The sequence below is a fragment of the Dendropsophus ebraccatus genome, chromosome 6 (assembly GCF_027789765.1).
Source record: "Dendropsophus ebraccatus isolate aDenEbr1 chromosome 6, aDenEbr1.pat, whole genome shotgun sequence".
Lineage (NCBI taxonomy): Eukaryota > Metazoa > Chordata > Amphibia > Anura > Hylidae > Dendropsophus > Dendropsophus ebraccatus.
This window is the reverse complement of record NC_091459.1, coordinates 78,498,270-78,523,929: the sequence shown is the minus strand read 5'-3', so window position 1 is coordinate 78,523,929 and position 25,660 is coordinate 78,498,270. Positions and strand designations below refer to the sequence as shown.

Here is a 25,660-nt window from a genome sequence, read left to right as displayed (position 1 = left end):
TCTGCTTCAAATCTGCTGCGTTTTTGCTGCGTATCTGCTGTGTATACGGTATGTGGGTTTGTACCCTTACTGAGAAAAATAGTTATGTCACATAAACTAATTATTACTGCAACATCTACGACATGTCTACTTTATGGTGACGTCATTTGGTGAATGTCCTTTTACTTGTTAGGATGTTAGAGGGCTTTGAAATTTTGCAGCGATTTTTCAAATTTTCAGGAAAATTTAAAATTCTGATTTTATTAGGGAGCAGTTTAGTTCTGAAGTACATTTGTGGTCCCTGTATGTTAGTTACCCCCATAAATCCCTACACTGTAAAAACTGCACCCCTCAAAGTATTCAAAGTAACACTTCATAAGTGTATTAACCCTTTAGGTGTTTCACAGAAATTTAAGCAAGGTGGAGGGGAAATTTAAAATTTTCATTTCTTTGGCAGATATTCCATTTTAATCAATTTTTTCCTCTAACACAGGAAATACTAACTGAGAAATGGAACTCAATATTTATTCCCCATATTCCAATGTTTCTAGAAATCCCCCATATGCGGCCGCAGTGCATTACTTGACTCACAGGCCGCAGACATGGCAGAAGCCTTGTGTATTCCTGGGGTCTTTTCTTATTTCAGAGGACTTGCAGTGCCAAAATATTTGTGTAAGACAAGTTGACATTTCCATCTGTACCATTTTGGGGGGCATGTGACACCCTGATCAATTTTTATTATTTATTTATTTTTTATGAGGTGGTACGAATAAAAAACACAATTTAACAGCTGTTTTTCATAATTTTTTTTGTACGCCATTTACTATATATCCCATATGACATGTTATCGTTATTCGTCAGGTCGGTACAATAACAGTGATATCCATTTTATATAGCTTTTGTTATAGTTTATGGCATTTATACTATAAATACTGTTTGTGTCTTGCACATGGTAAGACCTGTACTATTTAAATTTTTTTGCCAATGGAGTTATGTGAGGGATTTTTTTTTGCGGCATAAGCTGACATTTTCAGTGGTACACCTTTTGGGTACATGTGACATTTCGGTAGCTTTTTTCTATATTTTTTAGGGGCGGGACTAACAAAAAAATGTCATTTTGATTAGTTTTTTATTTTTTTATGACATTGATAGAGCGGTATAATTAATCTAACGAGTTAATATTTAGGGGTCATTACGGACCCCTATAGGGGATCATTTACAAAGGGGCATTTACAAATGTGTATATTTATTTATTTATACAGTATTTATTTTAATTATTTATTTATTCATGTATTTAATTTATTAGTTTTATTAATTAATTAATTTATTTATGTATTTATGTGTGTATGTGTGTTTTTTTTACTTTTCAGGTACATATATACAGTATAATGCATTACAGCACATGATGTGTTACACACTGACTGCTCATTCAAACAATCAGACCCCTGCCTCTGTGCAGGGGCCTGATTGTTACATATCATAGTAACCCAGACGTACCGTGAAGTGTCTGGGTTACTATGGTAACCCCCCTGAAGCCGTGCTATTGCTCTTGCGGCACCGGGGAGGGGTGTGGATCTGTGGAGCACGGGAGGGGGGGGGGAGCAGCACGGGTAGGGAGATCGGGGGGGAGCAGCACGGGAAGGGGATGGAGCACGGGAAGGGAGAGCATAGGGGTGGGGGCGCACAGCATGAGGAGGGAGATCGAGGTGGGGGAAGCGATCCGGGGGGAGGGGGAATGGGCCGGGGGGAGAATCAGGCAGTGGTGGCAGTAGTGCCGCAGCCTCCCCCCCGCTGCCCGATCTCCCCATAAGCCACAAATCTCTGCATAGGCGCTGCGGTTATGGGGTTAACTGGCCGGGGGGAGCGCGGCTTCCCTTCGGGCAATGGCAGCCGGAGGAGGCTGTGTGACACAGCCTCCTCCTGCTGCCCAATCTCCCTTAGGGACAGGGGGGGCAGGGAAAGCATGACGTTTGGGAAACATCATGTTGCAGGAACTACCTGCGGTAAATGACGTTTCCCAAACGTCATTTTGCAGCAAGGGGTTAAAAGAAAAGAGACTATCCCATACATCCTTCATTACACATAAAGGAGGGCCTTATGCACATCCTGTAAAAACTTTTTGCTAGAGCCTGGTTGTGATCCCAGTAAAAATTGTGGGAAAGACCCTGTTGTGATCCTCTCAAAAATTTACGGGGTGAGATCCTGGTGTGACACTTTCAATAATTTGAGGGGCAAGAACCTGGTGTGACCCTCTCAAAAAGTTTGAGGGCAAGAGCCTGGTGTAACCCTCTCAAAAATTGTGGGTAGAGTTGCGGTTGGAAGGTGGGAGGCAGGGGTGTGACCCGCAGGTGCTCCTGTCTTCACAACTATTTGAGTGCTTTGCTAACATGTGCCAGCTCATGCTGGTGGTGGTCAGAAGGATAGTGGTGGCTTCCCTGCTATTCTTCGCACAGCACAGTTTGCAAAAAACAAATAGTTTGTCTTCTGCACTTTCCTCAAAATAATGCCACATGGCAGAAAAGCTTGTGAGTGGGTGCTCATGGGAACACTTGTGCGACCACTTGGTATGGCCGGCCTTCTCCCTCTGGTCACACCACTCGCTCTTGCAGCCAATGCTGCAGATCCCTCCCTCTCTGAAATGCTGTGTCCAGTTGGTTTACTAGTCAGACCAGTAGATTCATCCTTCACCACCTCCTCACTACCCTAAGAACAGTGTCGGGCTGGGGTACCTGGGGCCCACCAGAGGAAATGATCCATGGGGCTCACCAATATAGAACCAGTTAGACACGTTCCTTTCCTTGATACATCTGTATCTGTGACAAATCACTTGGGAACAAGATTTTCAGTCTAACTAAACCTCTCAGAATACCCTCCATTTATAAAGCTCTCAGGGTATGCTGGGAGTTGTAGTTTCTGAGAGAACAACCCTTTAATAAATCACTGTGTGCAGAGCCTCCTGGTGGCTGCAATCTGTGGGTAACAACCATCAGCCCTGAAGCTCCAGCAATACATCTCTCTATAGCGGCAGTTATCAGAGGATTGTACTACTGTACTACAACTCCCAGCATATCCTGAGGGCTGAAGACTGTCAACTTGGGCCCCCTTTCCTCAACCAAGCAATGCTATTGGTATATATATACCACGACTGATATTACAAATAATACCAGTGTATAGGAAGGAAATATCAGCATATTACCGCCATCCTGTTACTGACCAAATCCAGTATACTGAGACCAATATTACCAATACAAGGGGGAAATATTACTGTTACACCACAACCATCACCACCATATTGTTACTGACCAAATCCAGTATACTAAATCCAATAAAACACAGTACCAGATTACAAGTAACAAATATAACCACCACATACTGACTAACACCACCACATACTGGCTAATATCCACACACACTGACTAATACCACAACATACTGACTAACACCACCGCATACTGACTAACACCACAGCATACTAACACCACCGTGTACCGACTAACACCACCACATACTAATACCACCGCATACTGACTAACAGCACCACTCTGCTACTGAATTAAATCCTCTGTAAAAATACTATTCCCTCATACAGTCATATAGAGGTAGACCCAGTTCTACACAGGTTCTGTACACCATATAAATCACAGTGCAGTTAAATCAAGTGACTCACGAGGGATGTGTTCTCTGATCAGAGTTCTTCCTTTTTAATTTTCTTCTCCATCTGCCCTGGAACATTATGAGAACTTTTCCTAGCCACAAATCCTCAGAATCTGCCAGACACACATATTAGGCTCCTCACCATCCACATCTCTCTACAAACCACACATCTGTATTGGCCCCTTTACACCCTCATTTAGTAGGTAGGCTGACTCTATGTGATTTCCCTTATAGTATATGCCCCCTTTGTGTAGCCTCCTTGTTCAGTCTTTCCTATATATATGGCCCCATGTGAATCTCCTTGAGAGCCCCCCTCTGCGTAGTCCCCCTATAGTAGATGGCCCCCTCCGTGCATGCCCTATTGTATATGCCCCCCTGTGTAGTCCCGCTTATATATGGCCCCGGCCATGTTGTCCCCCTTATAAATGCCCTCCAGCACTGTCCCCTGTATAGATGCCCCTCGTGTTGTCCCCCTTATAAATACCCCGTGTTGTCCCCCTTATAAATGACCCAGCCCTATGTTTTCCACTATAGAGATGCCCCCCGTGTTGTACCCCAATAGATGCCCCCGTGTTGTCATCCTTATAGATCGTCCCCCTGTGTTGTCACCTCATAGATGCCCCCCAAAGTGTTGTCCCCTTATAGATGGCCCCCGTGTTGTCCCCCTTATAAATGGCCCCACCCTGTGTTTTCCCCTATATAGATGCCCCCCCTGTGTTTTTGTCCTTATAGTCCCCCTGTGTTGTCACCTTACAGATGCTGCTCCATGTTTTATCCCCCTTTAGATGAACCCTTTATGTTGTCTCCATTGCAGATGCCTCCTCTGCGTTGTCCTCCTTATAGATTGCCCCCCCGTGTTGTCCCCCTTATAAGTGCCCCGCCATTTTGTCCCCCTTATAGATGGCACCCTGTTTTGTCCCCCTTATGTTGTCCCTAGTGATGAGCGAGTACTAAAATGCTCCGGTGCTCGTTACTCAAGACGAATATCTCCCAATACTCAAGTGGTTGTTTCGAGTAACGAACGCCACTGAAGTCGAACCCCAAAAATTAGGCCAGACAAAGCATGGCAGAGAGCACATCGAGAACCATTAAAAATGAGTGAGGAAGTCACCATCTTTTTAACAGTCACAGATTTTTTCTAGGGATTTTGTTTTGTCACTCTGGACGTCACGCCACTTTATTCTAATATTGATATACATTTAGAAGCAGTGTTATTTTATTTACAGTCTGATTTGGAGTTACAGGATGCACAAGTCAAATTTCTTTATGATGGTATTAAATTTATTTTGGAACAATGTGTTTAGTTTTGAGGATCGAGTGTATAAGCAAACTAGGGGCTGTGGGATGGGCACTCGCTTCGCCCCTAGTTTCGCTAATCTTTTTATGGGGCGTTTTGAGGCGAGTGTCCTCGCACAGTCCAGTCATTATATCAGGTTATGTTTGTATTATCGTCGTTACATTGACGATTTGTTTGGGGAGGCTCGGAGGAGGAAGCTAACATTTTTGTTGAAGAACTGAACTGTAATCAGTGGGGGATAAAATTTACATTGAATTTTAATACTAACAATATTGACTTCCTAGACTTGGGAATAATGAAAGATAATGGTGTGGGATCACGACTAGGACACACTTTAAAAGTGTAGACGTAAATAGCTTTCTGGAATACAGTAGATGTTACTTGCCCCAATGGCTTAAAAATGTGCTCTTCGGGCAATACCAGAGAATTAGGAAAAACTGTACAACAAAAAATGATTATATACAGCAATCTAAGGTTTTGAGCAGTAGGTTCCAGGAAAAGGGGTACCCTAAACTTATTTTTAAAAAAGCTTTTAATATAAATAAGAGTACCATGCAAAATAAGATTTTAACTAATATGAAAAAAAGATGTGAGGAAACAAAACAATGATAGATTTGACTGCTGTTTTTTGACTGAATATAATTGTGGAGCTACTGATATGAAGGGATATCTTCAAAAAACTGGAATATTTTGCTAAATGATCCGATATTGAGACCATTGATACCAAAAAATCCCAGTATTATTTAAAAAAAAAAAATTGTGTCACCATTTGGCTCCTAGTGGATTGCGAAAATGTAGCGAGTTGGCTCTGACACAGACAGTTTAGAGTATAAGGGGCACGGTAAGATGCCAACATAGCTGCTGCCTGTGTTGTGACTGGATACATTCTACTCCTGGGCCATCTTTTCAATCTAATACCACGGGAGAAGTTTTCCCAGTACGTGGGACCTATAGTTACGGCTTCCAGTTCGTTGTTTACTTACTGGAGTGCAGCTGCAGACTTCAATATGTGGGCCACACCATTCAGACGGTGCGGTGCCGCATGAAAAAGCATTGTTCCAACATTTAAAAAAAGCCTTCCTTTTACATAATGTGTCCAAACACTTTTTATAAAACATCAGAGCGACCCAGCAGATCTTACCTTGACAGTGTTAGAGCAGATCCCAGAGGACCGATCTGACAGATACAAACAACTAATTAATCGTGAGTCCTTTTGGATTTTTAAATTGTCCACTCTTAGTCCGTAGGAATTAAATGAAACTATTGAAAGTTCCAGGTAGTGATATTATTATTGTTGTTTTTTAATAATAGCAAGGCTTTTAATATCCAGTTTTATATTTATATCCTTTGTTGCATTGGGACTCTTTTTATATTAGTGTATTTTACTTTTGTCTCTGGTTACTGGGAGGGGTAGGTTCTAACTACCTCTCACCTGTGTTTTTTTTTTTTTTTTTTGTCATATGATGATGTCAATGTGCTTATTGTGCTATATAAGTATGTTTGTTACAATGCTTTGATGTCAGACACTTCAGAAAGGGATCGGTGTGATCTCAAGACGCGCTGTGTAGTTTTGTAATTAATTTTTAGTACTTTATTTTGCCTTGCTCTTTTACCTGGACCTGCGCCCATTGGACCCAGTTGTGGAGTGGAGGATTTTGTTGCTGTTACTACCCCATTGTGGTTGCCTGGGAGTGGCTGCGGTTCATATACCTGCTGTGGTCGAGTGTTGTGCCTTGTATTTGCACAACACCATCAGGTGAGAATCTCCATTTTCTCTTTTTTCTGATGCCTTTTTGCCTGATTTTTACACTATGGAGCGCTGTTCATTTGTATATTACGTCAGAAAAAGAACTGTTTAAAAAAAAAATTGGCAGTGTGTATACTAGTCAGCAAAAAAGTGTAGCACAGTATACAATGGCATATACTCACAACCACTAGATTCAGACAACCCTACACTGCCTCTTTCCCTGCTCCATCAGCTTTTCCTATCAGCTAACAGACTGCAAGTAAATCAAGCAGCAGGAGACCTTGGTTTATATACACCAAGGTCACCTGACGGAGCCAGCCAATTACTGCTATGGCAGCAGCCAACATGACTGTGGCATAGCACGATATGCCAGCCCCTTTCCCACATGTTTATTGACTAATTAAAGCCCCCAACAAAAAGACTATACATTTTTGCTGAGTTCCACATGGTATTTGTTTGAGTATTGAGTACTTTCAAGAACCCCAATACTCATGCAAATAGTGAGCCTGAATGAGCATGTTCACTCATCTCTAATAAATATATAAATTAGGCAGTTTGTTCCACCAATCTGCAACAATATTGAAGTAGCGCTCTGCAATTAAATCACTCTGGCTCCCCTCACTGCAAAGCGCTAGATATATGTTCATGAAGAAGGGTCGATCGGTGGTAGTCCTGTCCCGTAGTGCACCAAACTGACTAACTTACATATTCATTGAACTAAAGCTTTAGTTAAAAGAGTGCTGAGAATATAGTTGAGGAAACTATAATAATTCTAAGCATCCCATGCACTAAGGGAACATAACAGTAGAGTAAGAGTAGGTTAGAGTATTCTAAGCCTCTGTTAGTTTTCCTTTACCATTTTTGTTATCAAGGACACAAAACATTTTGGATTTATACCATGCTACTCCTAAGGAATCCAAAGGTAGTGTGGGCATCAGGCATCTAAACTAACCGCAGTTTATAGTCAGTAAAACTTTCCCACTGAATTAATGAAGGTTTATAACTTCTAGTTCATTCTGTTCTGTCGTTGTGACATCTATATAAAAACAGTGAGCCCTGTCTGAACCCAGCCCACTGTCCCTGCCTACTTGGACAAACTGCTCTAGGTGTCATACCCCAACTGGGCAACATCCCTTCACTGCTATGTGCAGGGCTAGTCAGGGATAAAAGTCATCAGTCTGCATCAGCAACAAACGGGAACGTAAAAATCACAAATCAGAACCGGGAGCAAAGTCAAATACCCAAACCAAAGGTTACACCAAGAGAGCAGTAACAGTATTGAGTCAGAACCAGAAGATAATCAGTAAAATAAGCAGAGATCAAAAAACAAGCAGGAACAAGGTACAAAATCAAGAGACAAGCTCAAGTAAGGGAACAAAACAAGGGACAGAAAAGACTGTACACAAACCGCTGGGGAATGGTGATGTTTAGAACAAGCCATGGACTATGAGAGGAATAGCTAAAAGATACAAAGTAGTTTAAATTGAGTGCCCAGCTCTACAGAACGGTGCGGCCTCCTGGCTCTCCTATTTGCTCGTGTGACACACTCCCTGCTCAGAGTAACTGTAGGCCTGTCACTCCAGAAGCCTCTGGCAGAAAGTCTCCCTGGGTGTGGGAGCAAGCCTGGAGAATTCACAGCTGCAAAATATAGCTCCCTGCAGACAGGATTGCTGACCAGGTAAGTTCTGACAGTTGCTTTTCATATTGAGCATCTATTACATAGCTTTTTCTGTTCTTTTGTGATGTTTGTTTTTTTATTTTGTTATACCATGCCTAAACCCTAAGTACAGTGACATACCTCCAATGTAGGCAGGCCACCTGGCATGCTATGGAGCCTGTTGGCTGAGAGGCACCTCAGTTCATAAGTTTTGTACTCTTACAGGCCACAGACTGTTTAGGCCCATTGCCTACAAGCAGGGAATCCCCCTTCCTGCCACAGGTGGTGCCATGCAGTATTAATGCAAGAATGAGTCAGGAAGATTGGAGACATTGCATTGAAGCAGGGATAACTGAATTTGATTTATTTTTTTGTTAATGCAAAGAGGGCACTTTTAATGTGGGGTGCAAAGAGAGACATGTTATTCAGAGGGTGCACATGACCTGTTGGGGGTGTTTGAGAATTCAAGGTATGCAAAGTTTGTAAAAACAATAATGCCTTATTAAAAGGAGAAATCCAGCCTTCATGAATAATCTGCTAAAGGCAGGAAGGAATATAGTAAAAAAAAAAATGTATCCCCGTACCCCTGCAATGCTGCATCACCGCTCACAGACCCCTGCTGGGCTCTGATTAGCTGAGGGGGTACTTTGCTCTGGGTCGTAATGTACCAGGAAGCCAAAATAAAAAAAAAAACTGGAGCCCAGTGGCAGTCAGGGAGCTGGTGATGGGTAAGTATACATTCTTTATAATGTTTCATTTTGGCATGTATTTGATTAATAAGAATTAAAAGGAAATAGAATAACAAAATTCAACAGTATTTTTCACAGAATGGAATTAAGACTAACCCTCCAACATTGTAGTTCTTTATTGTCATGTATTTACTCCTCCCAAAATAATGTATTGAATGTGTAACAATTACAATTATACAAAACAATTAAAGAAAAGTACCTCAATTATTCCAAATGAGATTATAAAAAAAAAAATCGGTCCCTCAAAAATGGAAAAAGAAATTACACTTTCTTTTTTTTAAAACAAGATTGGAACACTTAATTTTACAAAACAGGATTAACAAGAACAAAACAACACACAAGCTTACAGACAAACAGCATAAAATAACGAATACAGTTTTAATCAGGAGAATCATGCGCTCATAAAGAAAATTAAAACAAATTTGTACAAGTGAACAAAATTGTATTACAAAAAAACAACTAAAATTCGCATCTATTTTCATCTTAAAGAAATAATGTGTTAGAAAATTTGAAACACAAAAATCTGCACACACATAAATCTGTATCCAGACAAAATCAATATGTGTGAGTGCCTTTGACAACATAATAAATGTAACAGTGCTATCTGGAGCCAACAATAAAAAATACAAGAAATAAATACAAGTATACAAGCAGGAAAAAAAAATAAGTCAAAACACTGACATGATTGTCTAAAAATAAAATTTCAACACATTGATTTGGCAAACATTGAACTGTCAGATATATTAGTGGTATCGGCAATTAGGATGGACCTTTATCGACTTAATTTCTCTTTGAGTACTGAACGTTGAAAAATTCAAATATACACATAATTGCTTTTCCCCAAAAAAAACTATTAAGACAATAAAGGAAAGAACAAATGATTCCCTGTTATTTTCTACATTAAGTGATAATGTACATTTGTAAATAACTACTGTCTTCAAAGTGTTTAAATACAGGAAGCTTGTGTTATAGAAATTGTCTATAATGAAGCGACACTTTCTGCCACACTTTTAGTAAATCAGTGTGTATAAAAAAAATGTTTTTTTTTTTTTGTTTTTTTTTTATCTTTTAGTTTTGAGTGCTTGTACATGTGTCAAGGTAACACAGAAAGAGTTGGAAGACTCATTGTCCCCCAAAGTCCAAAGATTTCATATTCTGTCTTTTTTTTTTTTTTTTTTTGCTCAGGAAATCAGCAGCTGCCTTTTCTGTGCAAAACAAAGTAATGAGAATAAATAGTTTCTTTTTTTCTTAAATTATTCCATTTAAGGTCACCAGGATTTGATATGACCCGCAGGTAATAAGGCATCCTGCTCTTCAGTCCTTTCTGTATTTTTTTCCCTAAAATAGTCACATATGGAAGAGCCATGCGAAGTGTTGGACTTGGTCCCAAGGAGATGCCACCGAATTGTCATACATGACTAATGGAGTGTAGAGCGGTGGATTCTGCAGCTGCTCTTGCCATGTTGTGCCACATGCTGGAGGAATTGTGGCCTGTTGCATGGATTGGTTCCTGGTCAGACAGAGACAGCATCATTGTATAAGCCTTGAATGCAGAAAAAACAATGTTAAACTAATGTAAAACATTTACTATTTAATATAGTTTTATTAAATCTTTTCTAATACTGATCCATTTTATAACGTTTGTAAAGTTATTTTTTTTTTTTTTTATTCTGCCTTCCGCTCTCTCTCTCATCTTAGCAAAGCCCCACATTCATGCATACTCAATAGAAAGAGAAGAGATAGCAACAGCTGTGGCGGCTGTGGAGAACAAAAGGGTCAAGATATGTAACAGAGATGAGCAAATTTACAGTTAAGGTCCTTTTACATGGGCCGATATGAGGCCGTGCAAGGACACAAGGCAGCGCCATTCAGCTTGATTGGCACTCATTTGCAGGGCCTTCAGAAGGCATGATTAATCGAGCAGTCACACCACACGAGCCATAACCACACATAATTAGTATGGACATTTAAATGTATTGCTATCAGCTGCACATCCCCTGTTTACACAGAAAAGTCAGCCAATAGCGATAGATTTTACAGCACCCACAAAAGATGCCACCAGCTGAGAGGAGGTTTTACAGCTTTTAACCCCTTAAGGATCGGGCCAATTGTCACTTTTGCGTTTTCGTTTTTTCCTCCTCGCTTCTAAGACCCATAACACGTTCATTTTTCCACCTACAGGGCCATGTGAGGGCTCGTTTTTTTCAGGAACAGGTGTACTTTGTAATGGCATCTTTCAATCTGCCATAAAATAAATAACTCCACAAATTTTGGGGGGCTTCCATGTTTACATAATGCACTTTGCGGTAAAACTGGCATTTTTTCTTTATTTTATAGGTCGATCACAGTCGATATGCATATTTACTAGGATTTATTAGCAGTAAAACTTTTTTTGCAATTAGGTGTATTTAAAATGGCTCTATTGTAACTCTTATAGCGCATTTGTAATTTTTTGCGTCATGATCTCTAGTTTCTATTAGTAACATTTTTTTCTAAATCAAACGTATTGATCCCATTTTATTAATTTTTTTATACATAAAATGTAATTAAAAAAAGCAATCTCTGCGTTTTTTTACCACTTTTTGTTCACGCCATTCACTGTGTGGGAATACTATTTCGCATCGTTTAAGGGGTTAATGGCGGGCTGCCGTGCAATCGCGGCAGCCTGCCATTGAGGGTGAGGGCCTGGCTGCAGATCGCAGCATGTCCTCACCGGATATGGAGCAAGCTAAGTTCGTGAGCCTGCTCCATAGGCCGGGTGTCAGGATTGTATCTTTGCCGAGCATGATGCGTTCCTCGGCCCGTGCTGTGCGGCCGAGAATGCGCTGATTTTCTTGTATTCTGTGCTTTGTTTTGCAGTGTGTGAACACTGATTTATCTGCTCACTTTGTTTGGGAGACACACCAGACTTCACCTGCCGAGTTCTGTCTGGCCATATAATGGTTAATCTGTGTTTTGGTTCTGCTGTGCCATTTTAGGGCAGACTTTGGCCAGTTGGCAGGGACAGTTGGTGGGGTCAGCGTCAGGGCTCACTATCTTGTCTTGTCCCTGCTGTTCAGTGCCTGACACCGGGACCGCGCCAGGGCGTACATTCACGCCGTCTTGCATTAAGGCACAGGCAATGGGGGCGTAAATGTACACCCACAGTCGTTAAGGGGTTAAAACATGCTGTTATGCTACAATAAGTAAAATAGTAATACTACATAAATTATTAATTCTAGATATATCTAGAACATGTCTACTTTATATTAACAGCATTTGGTGAACATGCTTTCACTTTTTTTAGAGGCTGTTAATATTAGTAGCAATTTTCAGATTTTTCATAAAAATGTCAAACTGAGAAATTCTTTAGGCATGAGTTCCGCTTTGGAGTATATTTTAGAGCCCTGTATACTAGAAACCCCCATAATTTGTCCCATTTTGAAATCTTCACCCTTTCAAGTATTCAAATTTACATTTAGCATTTTCTTTGCAGAGATTTTAATTGTAATTCTATGTATTTTTTACCACATCGTTACCGATCCACCAATGCCGGCGACCTTCGGGGATCCAATGGCAGTCAGTAATAGTACGTCCTCGTGCTGAAACTAACCTCCTACAAAGACATATTATAACTGACTGGTGCAGCTAGGGGTTAAAACGGGCTTTACTTTGAGTTCACACAAACCCAATCGATTGGCATTTGAGTCCTGCCACCTGGAGAAGATGGATGCAGCCCTAGTGCAAACTCTTACTGTAAGTTCACTCATCCCTTATATCCAACATGTCAATCCATCTCTCCCCTGACATCTTCTGTTGAAGAATTAAGAGGGTGTACATGTATGCCAGCCCATAGGAGGCATGCAAATTGATATTTTTTTCTCTGTATAATGTGTATTATATTTTAAGAGCAAGTCACTAGCCATTTACCTGGGATTTGGACTTCCTATATACTGGCTGTTTTAGGTCTTCTGTTAAATGAGAAGCTGTGTAAGTAGAAAGATCATCATCATTGTATTGACTCTCATCCATTTTTCTCATCTTAAGACTGTCTGTGAAGTGCCTTATGTGATCCAAGGCAGATAGACCAGTTTTGAAATCTTCATCATCATACCTGTGTACAGCAACAATAAATTTTGTATTAAATTAAAAATTTAAACACTCATAAATTTCACCGCTTGCGACTGATCAGAAAACTCACACTTACCTGGTGGGTGAGACTTTGCAGTTTAATTCAGCTTTACTTGCTTCTTCAAAATCATTGTCATTGCAATTTTCAAGTAGGCTTGAGTTGGGTTCCTTCATCGATTTCCCTGTAATATCATTTTCTTCTTCATCTTCATCTAGGATTGTATCATCTTCAATCTCATCATCATCCAAGATATCAGAATTCTGTCCAGTCAGCATTATTTTATCATGGGCACCATTCATTCTAAAGAGACACATAAAAAACATATGAAGGTCATGTTTCCTGTAAGTGTACAGGTTCAAAAGCATTTGGATTTAAGATTATTATATATAATTTGCTGCTTTGGGGTGGGGTGTATTGATTCAAGTCATGTCTATTTTTTGCGTTCCGTTTTATCTCAACCTAACCGTTTTGTAGGCTATTTTATTCTGTGGATGTGGCGTAAAAAAAAAAAAATTTGGATGTGTACTTTTCCCACCTTTTTCCCTATATCTTTGTATAGAAAAAACAGAAACTCGTACTGTTGTAAATAGCACTCAAAATGTATAAATTTATTTATTTAAGTGAATTGTTAAGGAAAATATTTAGATTCCGTTTAAACCTTCTTGCTCTTATATAGCTACAGAACAGAGCAACTTCTGTCAAATCTACAAAATGAGTCTTTTCTTCTCAGGAAATAATCTATTTACTAAATCATCTGTAACCACATTAGAAATGAGTCAGTAATTCTCCAAATCATGTATCACACTTCCCAGACAATGGGCTTCCTTGGTGAATTAAGACCTCACTATTCTGGGTCTATTTTTTCTTGCAGTCTCTCCTCCCATGTACATCACCCCCACCAGGAAACTTGAAAAGTCAACACTGTTAAAAGGATCAATGTAAGAAAGAGTCAGGAAATGATGTATTTAAATCAGAAAAACTAAATATGCAATGAGTCTGTCCGAGTCAAACAGGATAATTACTGGAACACTCAAATCACCCAGCGACTTCTGATCTTTTATCAGAGTATAATGATAGTAGGAACCAGAGGAATTCAAAAAAGAAAAAATATGTAGACAGCACAGCCTAAATAATGGTACTAGTTATGCTACATCGCATTTCTCATGGATGAAGGTTTCATGCACTGGACCTAAAGAAAGGAACGCTTTATGATTGAATAAACAGATTTGCTAATTATTGCTCCGAGTTCAGTAATTTGCCAGGGATAAAATATCCATCAAATGCAGTCAGAATGCAGAATTCTAAAAAGGAAACACTGACTGACCCTATGACCCTCTCTCCTTATTAACTTCCTGTTTAAGGACATGTTGTATCCAGATGTTAAATGAAAGCCACCAATCAATAAAAGCTAAATAAATGGTACAAAAAACACTTGCGATTGGTAATTCTTATGTAATATAGGGTATAGAAATAACTGAACATATATGTAGGATAGGATCACAGGAAAAAGCCCTATCCCACACAAAACTGAATGTTTACTGGTCTAGAATACACATGATGAAGTGCTACTGACAAACAACACAATGGGTTTTGTATCTTCATAATATAGGCATTTTAATAATGTATTTATGTAAGCATGCTGTAAAATACCATTGTCACAAGGCTGATGGATCACATCTACCAAATTCAATGTAAGGCTAGTTCACACTGCACTTATGTTTACATTTAAAAGGACACAAGATTATACTCTTGAAAAGAATTGAAATGTATACAATAAACTGATGCCGCTGTATACATTGTCATTTTAACATTCATCAATGTATCAGTGTTTTTTACCGGACACAATACTATACTATACAGTAAAAAAAAAAAGAGAGAATAAATGGAAAAGAGCTTAGCATGGAGATAGGGAAATGTTCATTTTGGCTTTATTACCCCATTACACCATGATCAATACGTAGGTTTATGTATGTTCTTTCCTTTTCAGGGGTATAAAAACTTGTATGTCTGGCTGGTTTAAAGCGACTCTGTACCCACAATCTGACACCCCCAAACCAATTGTACCTTCGGATAGCTGCTTTTAATTCTAAATCTGTCTTGCAGTCCGTTTGGCAGGTGATGCAGTCATTGCCTTAAAAAACAACTTTTAAACTGGCAGCCCCATGCCCAACAGGCGTGGCCTAGATTGTGTATGCATTAGGCTGGCACAACCTCTCTGTCCCTATCTGAAGGTACAAGTGGTTTGGGGGGGGTCATATTGTGGGTACAGAGTCACTTTAAGAGGTTTCAATCCTGCTATATGACATACAGCAGCATCTGTTTTTGCCATCCATTTAAAGATGCACACAAAAAGTAGTGTGATCCTAGCCTAATCTAAACCTAAACTTGCAGAAGACTTCGACATATGTACCCATGTATCAATGTAAAAAACAAAAAAAATGGAGTATACCTCGCAGTAACTTTTGTTTCTTTTTTCTTTTTTTTTTTTTTGCTGCATAAAATTGTGTAGTCAACTACCCTTTCCAAAACATTCCATTCTATGTAGAGTATAAGGACACTTCTTAGGGCCCGCTCACACTGAGCAGAAATTCTGAGCGGAACTGGCGCTGCACACTCCGCTCGTATTCCCGCCTGACTGTCTCAATGTAATGTCAGATTGAGACAGTGGGGCAGATGGGCTTCAAAGCAGAGTCCATGGCGTGAGTTCTGCTAAATTTCCTCCTGTTTTGCTCACTGTGAATGGGCCCTTACACTTCTTACTCAAAATCTGATTATGGATTTCAAAGGACAGTATTTTGTTTTTATCAATAAACTAGTAGAGTCATAAACTGCTATAACATCTGTCAGACAAGAAGTTTTTACGCATCTGCTCTGTTCAGCACCTGTTTCCCCAATGCAGCTATAATTGTAATTAAGTTATATGGCCAGGAATCTCTTACCTCTCTTCTGGATTTAAGGGTGAATGTTTGGTATTACCACTGTTCCCAATAAAATTTCTTATTTCAGTGAAATAAGAATCCTCTTTGTCATCCAAAACGGCACCAGTGCCTTCAGACTCTGAGTGAGGGGAGGATGCGGCTGTACCTGTTGGAAGGAAGAGAGGCCAGGTTTAATGCATTGGCTAGGTGATTTCAAAAGTTTGTCTTGAGGCAAGTAGACAGTCGTGAATGCTAAAGCAACACTTGCATTTGTTTGTCCTCATTAGGAAAATTGTGAAAAATCTTTTTATAAAATTAATGTCTTATTGACTAAACAGAACCCATGCTGCAGTCAAAATATACCATAAACGTAATAACAGCACATGTATGTATTAAGCATAGGGTGCTTACGTGTTTCCCCATGTGCTTTTGAGAGACTATACAACCTAACCTTAATCATTCTATATAGTAACACTAACAGAATTTGTTGGACAACCCTCTTTTTATTGCCATCTTTTGGTCAAATCTTCCAACAATGGGAATATACATAGATTTAATGAAAAACAATAGCACAAAAACAAAACAGTATTGCTTACCAGATATGTTGCCATTCTCATGCTTCTTTAAATGTCTATCCAGGTTGGTTTGCTGTCCAAAACATCTATCGCAAAGATGACATTTAAATGGTTTTTCCTTGTTGTGGATGTTGCGGACATGTCTCTGGAGATTTGAAGAGATACTGAAGGATCGGTCGCAGTATTTGCAACTAAAACAAATTAGTTAAAAATATAAAATTAGTCTGGAAAATATGAGCATGCTAAATATTGATCATTCGTATAATCCTTAATAAAGCCGGCTCTTTACAGGAATTCCAGATTTGCTGTTTGCTTAATTATTATAATAAGCAAATAGTGACAAAGGGGGTTTCTAACCTAAGCCATGAATGAATAACAATGGATTTTGGATCTTTACTTTGTGGATGCTGTTAATCTAAACAATATACTGTCAACATATGGGGGAAAAATCCATTCAAAATAAATGATCATTTGAAACTACTTTTGTGTTTTTAAAAAAAAATATCTTAAACTGTCACAATACTAGAAGGGAATTAAGCAACTTGGTACGATGCTTAAATAATTCTCACCGGTAAGGCTGCTCTCCTGTGTGGGTCCGCAGGTGGCGAGTTAAATTTGCAGATCTGGGGAAGATTTTTCCACAGTACCTAATACAATAGAGACCATAGGAAAATTATGTTTACATCACTTGCTTGTTTTATCATTTCATCATTGTTGTTCCCACACCTGCCTTCCATTGTATGCCTCTTATCAGCTTTTCCTCATTTCCCTCAGATACATTTGTATTATTACATGAAGTTCCATGGCTAGTTTGCCAGAAAAAGTTGCTCAGTCATCACATGACTATCTGCCCTTCCAACATATCACACCCTTACCAACTCTCATCTCCAGTAAATTTGTGTCATCAGCATAGTACATTCCTCAATGTATACGTGATTCCCTCCTGCGAGTGGAAATCCCATGAGGGTGCCATTTATTATAGTTTGGGTGGTTTATCGTTAGCCTCTGTTCACATTACAGTCATGGCTTCTGTTATATAACAGATGATGGCAGTGCTGACCCATCAAAGCAGACACTAATGGTGCCCAGCTGACCCCACTGACATTAGTGTGCATGCTGCACCTAAGTTTTGAATTGAGTCTCTGTTGGTAGTGTCAATATAATACTGGTTTATTTTATTTTTTAACTTCCTGTTTCTTAATTTCTATTGAGACTTTTTTACCCCTTAAGGCTGCAAAACAGGTCCTACAACAGTCTGAAATATACTTACACTAACATAGAGATCTATGCTGCTCTAAGTTCAGGTTAGTAAAAGTGCTGGGAGCCTAGATGTTACATAGATGTTTGATGAACAGATAAACACAAGTTAAATATATCCATCCAGATGGGGGGGGGGGGGGGGAATAGTACAGATTTCCATTGCCTCTATGTACCTGCAGGTATATCGTTCTTTTCCTTTTCGAAGAATATTTTCTGGAAGGGCAGTTGGCGAGGTTCGAAAATTGAACATAGACGGAACTGACTGCAACAGATCACTGGACTCTGGTTTCAGGGCATTAAAACTTTCCAACTTCTCAGCCATATTTTCTATCGCCGACATCTACAAAGAAAACCAGAAAATATACAGTACAATTAAAGGAACCGAAAACCATGCAGTTAATGGCTAGTAAACAGTACAAATTTGAACACATAATACCAGAAAAAAATAATATTTTTGTCATTAACTTGCATGTTCTAACAAAATGAAAACACACAGACATTTACCCATTTTATAGAATCATAAGTTTCAGTTAAATATGAGTCTAAATTCAGCATATATTAATCTAATAATACATGAAAATAATAGGCCAATAGCAGAGCTCTACTATAAGATTATAAAAGCTCTTCAAACACATAACACCCCCCTTTCATACTGACAATATCTTTACTTTATGACACACACAATAAAAACATTGTGTGCATTTCTACAATATAATGTAACATATATTTATACCCAAACTCAATAAAAAAAAAGTTGAAAAGAAACTCAGACACCCAATTAAATTTGCCCGTACGTCAGCATTTATTTTTCTATAGCCTTGATAAGATATATTTTATGTTTAACAACCATTTATGTAACTGTCCGGGTGCCAGCTCATTTTCTTTCCACACAGGTGGTCTGTTGAATAGCAGATGTATCCCGAAATACCATTAACAAGACAAAAATTCCATCTGCTTTGACTTGTCTATAAAATTCAATATAATGATAGATTCCATATTGAAAAATAAAAAAATTCAGGAAATGTGTTTTGTTGTGAACAGCATTTAATGTATATGGTGGGGTTAACAGAGCACATGCTTTTATGACTAAGTACAATGAAAATGACTTAAAGCAGTTGGCTTACTGTAAGTGCACATAACACAAGGATGAATTTAGGAGGCAATGCTTGTTAAAAATCAAGCATTGTTGGTTTATTTGAGAGTGCTCATATATAGGAAATACTGCAAATACTAGGGTCATGCTTGACTGTTCTGGTGCCACCAAAGAAACTTTCCCACCTCATGACCTATACTTTAAAGGAGAAGTCCTGCAAAAAAATTTTTCTTAAAGTATTGTATTGCCCCCAAAAGTCATACAAATCACCAATATATACTTATTACTGGAAATGCACATAAAGTGCTTTTTTCCCTGCACTTTCTACTGCATCAAGGCTTCACTTCCTGGATAACATGGTAATGTCACTTCCTGGATAACATGGTGATATCACGACCCGACTCCCAGAGCTGTTCGGGCTGTGGCTGCTAAAGAGAATGATGGCAGAGGGATGCTCAGTGTCCCTCCAGTGCCCTGTGTCCCTCAGTGTCCCTCTGCCATCATCCTCTCCAGCAGCCACAGCCCGCACAGCTCTGGGAGTCGGGTCGTAACATCACCATTTTACCCAGAAAGTGAAGCCTTTATGCAGTAGTAAATGCAGGGAAAAAAGCACTTTACATGCATTTCCCGAATAAGTGTATATTGCTGATCTGTATAACTTTTGGAAGGCAATACAATACTTTGATAAAAAATTTTGTCTGACTTCTCCTTTAAAACAACTAATCAAAGCCGAGGTTATTTAGTTTGGAAAAAAGACAGCTTAGAGGAGATCTCTGATGACTATGTCCAAAATTATGATGACTGTACAAAATGTCAATAGACAGATCTATCTAAAGATCTCTCTATACCTAGGCATATAACCATAACCAGAGCAGATCTGTATAGAGGGGTCAATTTTCCTAAAAGCAGTAAGACTTTAGAACTCTCCACTAGAGGTAGCTGTCATGGCAAATTCATTGAAAGCGTTTAAGTGCTATTGAAACCATTTTTGAGAGCAACAATATTTCTGGCTATGTGTACTAGATTACTAGAAACTGGTGGTGAGCCAGTGGATTTATTCTAACCACCAGAAAGGAGGTTCTCCAGCAATTGTTAAAAAAAAACACATGATGCATTAAAAGTCATTATAATAGATTTTAAAAAATGTTTTGCTAAATGCATTTTAATATTTATCTTTTATGTTTTCTCTTTTTGTCTTTAGTAGCATACCGCAGGGCAGGTTTAGTCATAACATAGCAGGGACAGCTATCAGCTATCCTTCCTGGTTTGTGACTAATTAAGGTAGTCACTCTATATGTAGGAACAGAGCGCCCAGAGACATAGCTTATGACAGTAGGAAGGAGAGTTGCCAGCAATTATCCCCACTTTAGCTGTGTCGGTCCAATGCTCCGTTTCTACATAATGTTAGAAGGGCAAACACAGCTGAAAGAAAAGAAAAATAAACATGCTGCAGGTATGGGTATTGCAGTTACCTGACAGCCTGAACCTGCCACCTTAACTACAGCTGGGTCTTGTGTCTTTAATGTTATTCAGAAACAGAGCTCCACATAGACACTGCTAAAGTGAGTTTAACAACTAGCATCACATTTATCTCCCATCATTTAGCTGTGTCTGTGAGTGCTCTGGGCCTAAATAACATCAAGAGGCACAGCAGTACAGGAATTCAGGGGGCATATAGCATATAATGTAACATTGAGATAAATATAGGTGGCATACAGCAATATATAATGAAGTGTATACCCTAATGAGAGAGCAGTGATGACAGATAACAGGTATCCCCTGCTATGCCATGCTGTGTACTTGTAGAATTTGTCTGTTGTAAAGTAAAAGTGGCCATATTTATCAAATTATGCATTGCTCTTAGACAAAATGAGCAAGAATAAGTTACAAGTATGTATAAGAGGTATTTAGTAAACCTTTTTTTTTTTTAAAACAAATACTAATGTGTTTGTTTGTTTTTTTTATAAAACAATTACGTACAATTTCCAGACAACCTCAGATGGATTTCTTGTTTCTTTTGACCAATTGTTTAGAAGAGTAGGTTGGATTTAATAGACTTGTTTTTTTATAAGTGAAAGTGAAAGTTACGAGGTACTTGCTTAAAAGGTGCCCTATTAAAGCCTCAAGATCAAATGTAAAATAATGTTTCACTCTTATTTAGATATGAAGTTTTAACAGTACAGTAACTGCAGTGAAAAGGGTATCAATAAAACAAAGTTTTACATTGAAATGTAAACCTTCTTAATTCAATGATATATCCCACTGCACAAGACAAACAGTTCAAATATATTCGACTCTATTACGTCGGTATCCGAGAAATACAATCTATTCGTTTTAAATAAACGTACAACTGTAGCTCTGTTTCATGTCGAGCAAGATCTAACTTCTCGGCCCATTGAATAGTAAACCTACATAGTATATTGCAAACTATATTTGTTTTCAGTCATCTAAAATTATGATTAAGACCATTCTATAAATGCTGCATTTGGTCCCTATCACAGGAGGAGTAACGTGAAGCTTTCAGGTCCCAAGGCAAAAATGTGTAATAAGGCCCCGTACTTACTATGTGTCCTTTATAATACTGGCCTACTCCTTTGTAGCAGAGGGTCCCTTCTGTCTATATGGCCCCAGGGTGACTACAACATTTGTACCCCCTACTCCATTGCCAACCAATACTTTATTAGAGCATAGCCTTAATCCTAAGAATGAGCTGAAACTTGACAGATTTCAGACAATGCTCCGTTTCAGTTTTTGTATGTGATATGCTTTGTTTTTCCTCATGACCTCCAGGCCTGCCTTGTGTTCGATGCTTAGAGATTCTAATAGAGAATACAAATTGCAGTGTACAGAATACCATTACCAATTTGCTGTGTGTCTTTCAAATGCAGAGCAGGAAAAAAAAATTCTCAGAGGGAAGTCAAGATGCATTTACTTGTCATGCAACAAATACGAAAGTCTTGGGATGCAGCGAGGGCTGCGGGCTCACATAGGTTTGATTCATAATCATCCTGCTGCTAAAACATTTTCCACAGATTCTTATGGACAGCACATTTGTCAACATGAAGGATCTTGACACTTACTGATCACAGGGCAGACAGCTTTGTAATGTTACTGCTGATCTCATAGCAGGTAATTCCATCCCTGCAGAGCAATGCCATTATCTAACTCAAGCATCTGGAGAATTAGCATTTCAGGGGTTTTTTACCCTTCTATTTTTTTATTTATTAAAAATCAATTTTTTATCACATGCAATTTGAATCCTGCAGCTTTTAATCTCGCCGGACTGACTGTTCTGGGTAAGAAATGAATTTCATATTTGCCTAACTGCACCAGGAAAAGGGTTTGTCAATGATAGATGACCTCTGGCCTTTGGGCTGATTAGCTGTGACAGAAACATACAGAGGTTATGAAAGCACATATAATAGTTAGGAATAATAAGTACCTTCCTAAAGATAATAAATATCATTATTTATATCCCTTTATTATTCGGGTTAGTTCCATTATCTAGAGGTATTAAATCACTTGACATTTTTGTGCGCTGAGATACTTTAGAATCATAGCCTATTTACATGGAAAATGGCACACAAAGCCTATTACTGTAATATCTATTCATAGCTGCAAGGCATGTTCAAAGCCAATTTATTTTCAATTATTAGCATTACATGTAAAGAGGTTCAGAGGAAGGGACTGTAGTATTGTATGCACAGCCCTGATCTCACATGCACACATGTACCAGACATTCTAGAAGTGTAAATAATGTAATCAGCCAGCCCGCCCTTCGAAATATCAAGTTATTATTGTAGACAGCTAGAAGTGGCTGAAAACAATGAGTAGCAAAATTAAATCAGCATTTTAAAATAAAGCTCCTAAGAGTCACAGTGTTAGGTTACAAATTATATGGATAATATATTCCAATCAATATCAAGCACTTAGGTAAATTACAAGCTTTGACATGTGTATGTATGTAAGGTTTATGTTCAGGGAGGAACACACTATTTATTTATATGGATATTTTTAGGTTTACTGTAGCTAACAAATACTGGTACAGAAATGCTAACTAAAATAATCTTTGCGGATGAACTAGGCCTAGGCAGGATTACTATTTTCACTGGAAAATAATAAAGTTCTACTGTCAGTTTATCCTTATTAAAGGGGTTGGCCACTTCACAGTAAAATTGGTCAGTGTACAGTATTAGTAAGTGTACTAAATGTATATACTGACAGCAGCTCCCTGTGTGCCTCATAGAACTAATATCAGATTCCCCTCCTCCAGGCTGGGCTGTCCTACACTGTTGTGAGTTTGTTTATAAGATGGCCGACATGGAGGAGCATGTGACCGTGCCCCGCCCCCAGTGTCCTCCACAGGCATATACAGGCTCAGTGGTGGACCTTTGAGGGGGGAAGGGGCATGGTCACATGCTCCTGCATCTCAGCTGTCTTATAAACAGACTCACCACAGAGCAGGACAGCACAGCCTGGAGGAGGAGAGCCTAATTTTAGCTCTCTATGAGGTACATAGGGAGCTGCTATCAGTAAGTGTAGTGCATACATGTACCAATACTGTACATTGAACAATTTTACTATAAAGTGGCCAACTTTAAAGCGACTTCGTAACAACAATCTGACCCCCCCAAAACCACTTGTACCTTTAGATAGCTGCTTTTAATCCATGATCTGTCCTGGGGTCTGTTCGGCAGGTGATGCAGTTATTGTCATAAAAACTACTTTTAATCCTACAGCGCTGTTTCTAACATTACATTTGTATATGCATTAGTCTGGCACAACCTCTCCGTCCTTCCTCCCCACCCTCCTCATTATTAGGAATGATCCAGGAACATTTACTGCTGTTTGAGCTTTGCACAGGTGTATTAACGATCCAGCCCATGTGCCGGGCTGCCACAGGTGGGGAATAGGAAGCAATCTGCCTGGAGTATTCCTAATGATGAGAAGGGTGGGGAGGAAGGACAGAGAGTTGTGCCAGCCTAATACATATACAAATGTAAGCCCCGGCTGTTAGGCACAGCGCTGCCGGATTAAAAGTTGTTTTTATGACAATAACGTCATCCCCTGCCGAACGGACCCCATGACAGATCTTGGATTAAAAGCAGCTATCCGAAGGTACAAGTGGTTTGGGGGGGGGGGGGTTCAGATTGTGGGTACAGTCGCTTTAAGGGTGCCAATTGAAGGTGTCTGTATGCAGACTATTCAGCGAAATCTGTAAGATATAGTCTACATTAATGTTTAATGCAATCGTTTTGTCACATGATTGGAGGCCCATGATCTAAATGGTGTTAAGGACTTCCTCAGTCTGCATGTTGTGCCCATGTTATAAAGTCTGATAGAAACAATGGTCCATGTGTTGCCCGTATTTCATGGGCTGAACATGTCCCTGTAAATGAAGTTCACAACATCATACTAAATGATATAATGAGCTCCTGAACAGTCAGATCGCCACTAAACAAGCTGTGTGCATCTGGCCTCACTGTGAGAGCTAGCATTATTCTGACATTTTTAAAGTTAACTATCTCTGGGAGAAACAAGTTTTTGAATTGGGAAAAATAAATTCTGCTACATAATGTTTAGTTGGGTTAGGTAGCAAATATACTGTAGTACTGTAATATACTGTCTGCAACCTGTGGCTTACCAACTTGAGGCTCCTTTGTTAGTCATAAAGATATGTCTACATGGAGCAGATTTTTTTTTTCTTTAGAAATTTCTACAACTGTCCCATTTTTCTGAGGGGCTTGCAAAAATTCACTGACATGCAGATGAAATACAGTAGTCCAATTTTGCAGAAATTCTTGTAACAAATCTGCTGCATGTGAAAATCTGTTCTACTCATCTCAATGGGGTTGTTTAGGGGCAACCACATGTATTTAGATGCATGGGACAGTCGAAATATTTGCAACAATCTGCAACAATTCTACAATTATTGAGTATTGTAGAGTATTATAAAATTTTTCAATGCTATGCAGCAAATCTCAACAGGGGTGGACTTACAGTACATTTTAAAGTAAGCAGATACATCATCTCTAAATAGCATAGTACAGAATTTATGTGATAGTCCAGGAAGAAAACTGGTGGTTTTATTAGAGATGATCTTTACTTGACATAGCTAGAATATGAAGCTCCTTTCTTCTGCATATGCCAGGCATAGCAGCCAATCACAACACATACTTGGCCATAGGAATCTATATACTTTCATCATACTGAATATTGTACAAATGTAATGGAATGATTTCTGGGTCCATGTCTTGAGAAGCTGCTTTTTATGGTGTACTTGGGAGGCATTAGAAACGCTACTTCCTTTAAATCAGAAATATAAAAGGCCAATAAATGACAAATGATATAAATATTCTAAACGTACATATGAAAACCATTATTGTACATAACTTTATTCATGAGAAACCCTGTTTTATATTAATGTTATCACTAGGGAAAATCTCAAATCATGTGGTTTGTAGCGCTGCTTGTTACTTATAAAACTTGTATTTATTGTGATGGTTTATCGAGAAGACATGTACGACTTAATTTATGAGCACTGCAATGTTTTCTAAAGAGTAAAGTTCAACATAAGGGTCAATAACTAACAAACAGTGATTCATTACCTCCTTGATATT

General features: G+C 38.9%; 1 protein-coding gene across 7 annotated transcripts in view; it reads right to left on the bottom strand.

The window, feature by feature from the left end:
- Window positions 1-8,717: 8,717 nt before the first annotated feature.
- MECOM (MDS1 and EVI1 complex locus) overlaps window positions 8,718-25,660 on the bottom strand; it is a 430,268-nt gene continuing 413,325 nt past the window's right edge. For 6 of the 7 annotated variants that reach the window (XM_069975239.1, XM_069975242.1, XM_069975238.1 and 3 more), the window contains 7 exons: window positions 18,121-18,287; window positions 17,257-17,334; window positions 16,709-16,878; window positions 16,134-16,278; window positions 13,270-13,494; window positions 12,993-13,176; window positions 8,718-10,626 (listed from right to left, as the gene is read on the bottom strand). In XM_069975239.1, the coding sequence (XP_069831340.1) occupies window positions 10,492-10,626; window positions 12,993-13,176; window positions 13,270-13,494; window positions 16,134-16,278; window positions 16,709-16,878; window positions 17,257-17,334; window positions 18,121-18,287 (1,104 nt within the window). In that variant the 3' untranslated portion in view covers window positions 8,718-10,491. The remainder of the gene's footprint in view (window positions 10,627-12,992; window positions 13,177-13,269; window positions 13,495-16,133; window positions 16,279-16,708; window positions 16,879-17,256; window positions 17,335-18,120; window positions 18,288-25,660) is intronic. The other variant, XM_069975240.1, reaches the window with a different exon arrangement.